Source organism: Brassica rapa, chromosome A01, assembly GCF_000309985.2.
Source record: "Brassica rapa cultivar Chiifu-401-42 chromosome A01, CAAS_Brap_v3.01, whole genome shotgun sequence".
Classification (NCBI taxonomy): Eukaryota; Viridiplantae; Streptophyta; class Magnoliopsida; order Brassicales; family Brassicaceae; genus Brassica; species Brassica rapa.
In genome coordinates this window covers 24,111,094-24,118,508 of record NC_024795.2, presented here as the reverse complement: position 1 = coordinate 24,118,508, position 7,415 = coordinate 24,111,094, and the positions used below count along the sequence as shown (strand labels likewise).

At 33.4% G+C, this 7,415-nt stretch overlaps 1 protein-coding gene across 3 annotated transcripts; it reads left to right on the top strand.

Moving 5' to 3' along the window:
* Positions 1-4,050: 4,050 nt before the first annotated feature.
* Positions 4,051-7,350, top strand: LOC103839262 (probable sugar phosphate/phosphate translocator At3g17430). 3 transcript variants are annotated; one of them, XM_033289148.1, is made up of 10 exons: positions 4,051-4,297; positions 4,444-4,642; positions 4,871-4,978; positions 5,143-5,174; positions 5,255-5,305; positions 5,430-5,491; positions 5,591-5,852; positions 6,040-6,305; positions 6,429-6,523; positions 6,802-7,350. In XM_033289148.1, exons 2-10 carry the CDS (start codon positions 4,559-4,561, stop codon positions 6,958-6,960), a joined length of 1,119 nt encoding a protein of 372 aa, XP_033145039.1. In that variant the 5' UTR covers positions 4,051-4,297; positions 4,444-4,558; the 3' UTR covers positions 6,961-7,350. The 3 variants fall into 3 exon arrangements, with proteins under 3 accessions (XP_033145039.1, XP_033145080.1, XP_033145100.1); XM_033289189.1 differs by having other exon boundaries at positions 4,053-4,297; positions 4,452-4,642; XM_033289209.1 differs by lacking the exons at positions 4,051-4,297; positions 4,444-4,642 and having other exon boundaries at positions 5,039-5,174.
* The last annotated feature ends 65 nt before the right edge of the window (positions 7,351-7,415 follow it).

Below are 7,415 nucleotides of genomic sequence, written 5' to 3'. Positions count from 1 at the left end.
AGCACTCAAGGGGTGGAGTTTAGGGTTTAGAATTTAGAGTTTAGAGTTTAGGTTTTAGGGTTTAGAGTTGAGAAGTGAGGTTTTGAAGATAAGATTTCAAATTTTTAAAAATAAAAAAATTTAAATTTTTCAAAAGATAAAATGTTATTTTGGTCATTTTAGTTTTTGAGTGCTATTTTTGTGATATAAAAAAATGCTATTTTGGAGATTTGCTCATATATAAATTGCATTTGTTTTTTTTTCTTTTGCATATCTCGGAAATCAGATTACTAATTCTTGTTTTTTTTTCTCTGTTTGCAAAAGTTTATTTTTTGAATGTTTTAGAGTAGGTTATTTTTAATAAATAATATGCTCAATTTTATTACATTAATTTTGGGGATACGTGAGGGAATTGATTGAAATTTTAATAAATATCTTAAGCTTTTACGTTTCCTTAAAAAAACGTTTAGAGTATTTTTAATTTTTTGAAGTAATGTTTATCTCAGATTTCTCATCTTTTGTTTATGCTTTGTATTTAAAGTTTGCATGACGTAATGTATACTTTAGTTGTTGAGAAAGAAAGAAATAAGAACAAATGAAGAGAAATATGATGAAGGAGGATGGCCGTGATTGGCGACGATAATTTTCAGAAGAAAATGTTAGCCGTTTCATTTATTTAATACGTATTTGTGAAATATGTTACTAATTTAATTAGTGTGACAATTTGGTCAACATTATTAAAATTAGACGTTGCACCTAACTCTTTAAGGTAATAAATTGTTCATTATTTTATCACCACCTTTCCGTTTATTCTTCTCCTCAGCATTTCTTTGGTAAAAAAATATATGAAGAAGAAGCTTCTTAAGATATAAACAATTGAAGAAATAATTTATTAAAAATTAGAAAATGCGTACGTGTTCTTTTGTTAATTTTGTGAAAATTTTAATTAATTAGTCATGTAATAAACATATTGCAATCGAAGGAAAAATTGGCATGCAAATGCAATACCAATGCCATTATACTCACCTAACTTCATATAAATGCACGTCGTGTCCATTAAGTTCCAACCGTTACATATATGTCCACTTTGAAATATTTGATCATGCTTACTTTTGATCACGTCTAACAAACAAATGATTTAGGGTTGGATAGAAATCATAGAATGTGTCGTGTTATGAGTCACAAATTAATCGTAACTTATGGAAGACATACGAAATTACAAACAAAATAGCACGTAGACGTACTTGCTAAAAAAAATAATGTGAAGTGACATGTAATACAATGTATATGTACTTAATTTGGCTTCATAAATGAGTTACAAGTTTTTGACAAAAGAAACAATAGTTTTTTTTTTGACAAAAGAAACAATAGTTTTTTTTTTGACAAAAGAAACAATAGTTACAACCTATCATACAAGTTTGTGCTAGTATCAAAATACATTATGATGATATACATTTGAATTTTATATTAGATATGAGTTTTATGATATTTTATTTGTTTAATTTGAAGGAGGCACATATTATAGTACATATGGAGATGATTAAATGAAAGAACCAATCACACACCGCGAAGATGCTAATCCATAATTATAAAATAAGAGATAAATTACCAATAGATAAATGATTTTTTTTTATAAAAAAAAACAGATAAAGCAGTAATAATTTGCCTTAGCGTGTGCTTTACAAAAGTCATCTGAGAATGCCTTTGTCTTGATGAGTGGAATACAAGATACATACCTTCTTCTTCATCATCATCATTCTCCAGCTGTACAAATTTTGTTTTAATCAAATGCTCATATAATTAAACCATATTCTGGTTGGAAGAGGAGTTATTCTGATGAATTACTTCAACCGGCTAAATCTGAGTTACATAGAAAAATAAAAACACTTCTAGTTCTAGTTTTCTTTGTAAGTGTATCTGCATAGATATTTATGCTTTTAGAGATATGGAGTAAGCTCACATTTCAAAGTTCTATTGTGTAAGCCGAAGCCCATCCAACTATAAAGAGAAAGTCGGCCAATCCACCGAACTAATAGTCAAATTTACCAAATCTAAGTAGTTTGTCTCAAAATAGATCGAGAGAACATACATAATTATCATACACGATGCTACCCAAAACATCTAACATGTAAATGTTGAGAGGTTTATGTTGTAATCACAGAGTGCAGAAAGTCTACTATTAGAAAACATATGAAATATTAAAAAACAACCATATAGACGATATATGGCTGCACCCTTTGGTTTAAACCATACCACGATTGGCTGCTGATATTTTGAATTACTGATCCTTTTGCTAAAGGATATTCCGAATTATTGTGTGTTTAAATTAATAAAAAGAAAAGTAAGCTGATTGGTTGTAGAAGTAGAACAATAATATTAGACAATGCGTAACAAAAACAATTGCATGATTAGGGTCCGTATCCAAAAGCTAACAAACAATGGGTTTAGTTGGTGTTGTTGATAATATTTTATATGAACATGTTTATTATTTTTCTTTTATTTTCTATTTGTTTTTATTCGTGGCTCTTTTTTTTTCTATATATATTTTTTCTGCTTATCATCTATTTTTATGTTTTTTGTATTTGTTGATGTTTAATTATTTTATTATGGTCTTGCAGTTGTTGGGTTACCTCAAATCTGACCTACTAGCAAGTAGCATGTAAGATAGTCGACGATTAATATAATTAGTTTTAATAACAATGATCGAAAGATAAACTATGTAGAAACAATGATTAAGCGATTCTTTAAGCTACACATGCATTGCATCCAAATCAAAACAACAATATTGTCGGGTATTTTTGTTCAAGAAAAATATCACAAAGTTACATAATGTACACAGTGTTGTGATTGTTTGTGGATATGATTATTAGTTATATATAGATATCAATATAAATACTTTACTATCAAAACATGACAAACTATATATAACTAATAATCATATCCACAAACATTAGTCTATGCTAGTATATTGTCCGATTTGTTCAGTATCCAAATTTAAACCCATACTAATATACGTCGTTTGTCGTTGACAAACTATAAAATTATACCAAATAGAAATCGTTTTGGGACCTAGAAATGTTACAGATCAATTACTTTTAACTTCTTAGATAGTTTTTTCAAACACACTATAGTCTATATACATATATACCCAACAATGATTTTATATGGCATATTATTATTATTAACAAGGTTTTATGACGTAAAGTAAAAGTTTATGAAGTATAAAATATCATAGTTAACCTTAAAACGTTCATAATCTCGTACGACGTGTCGTTAAGTAGCTTTATCTTGCAAGTTATATGTAAGCTTCAATAAACTCGAAAGGAGAGATAAGATAAATGTATGTATGATAACACAATCAGCGTGTGTGATACACACAAATGGCTACTAGTCTGCTACGTACCACGTCTCTTTCTTGTATTTTTTTTTTTGTCTTTATCACGTTTACACAATTACACTATTGTATTGATATTAAGACGTATTGTTATTTATTTTAGAGAAAAATGAGATTGTAGATAGTCATCAATGTCGACTAACATCAACTACAATACCTCGAATCTCCGAGTTCCGTTTGAGTTTCATATCCGAAATTGATCACGAACATCACCATACGTGTTTAGCCTTGAGGTAGCTTTATATATATATTTGATATTTTGAATGGATTGTAATTTGCATATATACATGTAACTATCAGTAATTAACTTCTTTGTGTGAAAGGAAAATGAGTTGACTTGAACTGAACATCTTATTGCCGACAAGAATTTATCAGTAATCCCAATTAATAGAATAAGACCCCTATTTATACATCGGTTAGTGTATCACATTCACTTGGTTATTCTAAATTTAAAATATTAAACCTAATAATATAAATCATTATCGCATATATTGATTGTTCTCTCATCGATTAATGGGCCTACAATAGAGCAGGTCCAAATTAAGCCCACGAAGCTCAACCCTACTAACTTTCTTGGCGGGTCTCCACATCCCTGAGATAACACCGTGGCCGTTCGATTCAAATTCAGCAGATTAACCTATTAATCTCCACCGTCCTTTTCTAATAATTTAAAAAAAAAAAAATCAATTTCAGCTCAAATTAAAACTACTGTAGCTCACACACTTCGTCTACGTTCTTTCCATCAAGAAAATCTTCTTGATCTCTGTTTCGTTGATTCCCATAGAATCTCTGATCAATAATACGTCGTCGTTGCGTTCGTCTCTCATCGTCAGATTCCGGTTCGAGTTTTCTGAATCTTTCTTATACGAAAGTGGTTCGTCTCTGATCTATTGCTTCGCCACGTTGAGCTTATATGATCTCGAGGTACTAATCTCTCTCTTCTCATCTCCCTTCTCGGATCTGATCGAATTTGCGTTTTCCTCGATCGTGATCTGTGTATACTGTTGAATGTGAATTAGGGTTTTCTCTCAACTGTGGATTTGATGGTTTTAATTGATTTTGTCGATTTGGCTCAGCTATATATCTGCAATGGCTGATACTGCTGGAGCAGTGAGAAGAAACTGACTATCAGAGAACTTGGGCGTGAAGAGATTCTCTGATTTTGCACTGAGGGGGGGGAGGAAGATGATAAACAAGACGCTTGTACTGACTTATATCTACTTACTCATCTACATCATACTCTCTTCAGGTGTCATACTCTACAACAAGGTGAGTGTAGGCAGATACTTTTTTTTTTTGCTTTTTCTGTAAGCAATGTGTGTTGAATTGTATTTATTTCCTGTTATTTGTCTCTATATGGGAATGATAGTGTTGTGATGTTAGCATATCAGATAGAGATATATGCAAAGGCTATAGATGTATCGTGTTTTAGCTTTTTTTTGTTAAAGTAAAGGGTTAATTGTAAAGCATGTTTCTTTTATTGTTTTTAATTTGCAGTGGGTTTTATCCCCAAAGTACTTCAATTTTCCACTTCCTATAACGCTGACGATGATCCATATGGGGTTTTCTGGATTCGTGGCCTTCCTTCTTATTCGCGTCTTCAAGGTATATTCTATACTCAAAAGGATTATTACTTTCAGTTTAGGTTGTGCTTACTTGCATTAGAATGCCTTTTCTCTTCTCCATTTGTATGGAGTGTGCTTATGCAAATCATATGTGGAGTTCTGTTTTAAGACTGCGCGGTGATAAGTTTTGACTTTGTGTTTCAGGTTGTAGCTCCGGTTAAAATGACATTTGAAATGTAAGCCTGCTTATTCGGTTTCTTTTTCATTTTTCTCCTCTCTCGTACGTAAGTTTTGACACACTTTTTGTGTCCACCAGATACGCAACATGTGTGGTACCTATAAGCGCATTTTTTGCATCAAGCCTGTGGTAAGTTCCTCTTCTATACACAGTAAGCATATTTTATTCATTGATGCTCTTCTTCTTGATACCATTTAGTCATACTTGCTTCCCAAATCGTCTCTTCTCTTATCTTATATCCTCCTTTGTGCAGGTTTGGCAATACCGCATACTTGCACATTTCTGTTGCCTTCATTCAGATGCTCAAAGCTCTAAGTATGTGACGACTTAACATTTTGGCTACATGATCTACTTTAGCATAGACTTACCTTTCATTTTACAAAGAATATTAATACATGATTTTGGAATTTTCAGTGCCAGTAGCAACATTCATCATGGCAGTTATTTGCGGCACTGACAAACCAAGGTGCGACGTGTTCTCGAACATGTTGCTGGTCAGTGTTGGAGTTGTGATATCTTCTTATGGGGAAATCCATTTCAATATAGTTGGCACAGTCTATCAGGTCACAGGCATCTTTGCTGAAGCACTTAGACTGGTGCTAACTCAAGTTCTTCTCCAGAAGAAGGGGTTGACATTAAACCCTATCAACAGCTTATATTACATAGCTCCCTGCAGGTATTCACTCCCAAATCTTGATTGTGCTTAGACAACTATATTTCTAGATTATGATGTCTCATCACCTAATCTTTGGTTCCGGTTCATCTAGTTGGGTTGCGTAACATGATTTTTTCTCTCATTGTTAATGTCATGTATTATTACACACAATCTTTCCCTTGAAACGCTATGCTTTAATCTTGTGCAGTTTTGTATTTCTGGCCTTCCCTTGGTATGTGTTGGAGAAACCCACGATGGAAGTTTCACAGATACAATTCAACTTCTGGATTTTTTTCTCCAATGCTCTGTGTGCCCTTGCGTTGAACTTCTCCATATTCTTAGTAATCGGTAGGACAGGTGCAGTAACAATCCGGGTAGCTGGTGTTCTCAAAGACTGGATTCTCATTGCCCTCTCCACAGTCATTTTCCCCGAGTCCACGATCACCGGGCTGAACATCATTGGATACGCAATCGGTATGTTTCTTCACTTCACAAGAATTTAATTTGTGTAAACATCTGTTTTTCCTTCTTGACGGTCTACTCCACACAGTATAGTATCGTTTTAAGTATTTATTCTTGCCATGTGTGTTGACACAGCGCTTTGCGGCGTCGTCATGTACAACTACATAAAAGTGAAGGACGTAAAGGCGTCTCAACCAACTGCTGACAGTCTCCCAGATCGAATCAATAAGGTCAGTCCAACATTCTCCATCTCTAACTCTTTATAGGGTTGAGGTTATGAGGCCGGTTCATCTCAGGCTTGTTTCAGATTCCTTCAAATCCACAAATAGGTGCATTGAATCTATAAGCTGTTATAGAGACCCGATAGTCTCCCATAGTAATATCATCACGTCTGCGGCATAAAGAATCTCTAGATTTCCAAAATACATGTGGAACCAGTTACCTTTTTTCCTTATGTGTGGGTGTTAATATGTAACAAACTGATGAACACGAGCATTATATATAATAGGAGTGGAAGATGGAGAAGAAGTCTTCAGATAAGTTCAATCCGGATGTTGGTGGAGAGAGCCCAAGAGTAGGAGGCGAGATAAACGACGAGGAAGCCCCTTTGATTACGTCCCGTTTATCTCATATTGGTCGGACGCAGCTCGGAAATCACGCCGCTTAAGATGCCTGGTAAAAACGCATGATAGAGAGGTTTTGCTTCCAAATTCGTTGTTTTTTTCTTTGCTACGTATAAAGAATCTTTGAAACCAAAAGAGAGGTGCAGCAGCAGCAGCAGCATCCGAGACCGTGTCCTCTCGTGTCTCAGGTGAAGAATGTAGTATGATCGATGATTAGCTTAAAAACGTTAAAAAGTCACATATTCGTTTATAATGAATTGGCATTAGAGTTATATATATATATATATATATATATATATATATATATTCTTGTGGCCTTTATTTTTTCCACCGTCTTCATTTTCTTTATAAACCAAATAGCTCTGAGTTTTTTGATTGCTGACTGCTGAGCATTCTCTTTTTAATATATATTCAAATCGGTTTGGATATTGCTACTTGAGTTTCTCTTCCTGGTGGTTATGCTAAGTTTAGTTGGGTGAGATGAGAATCAACTCTCCAA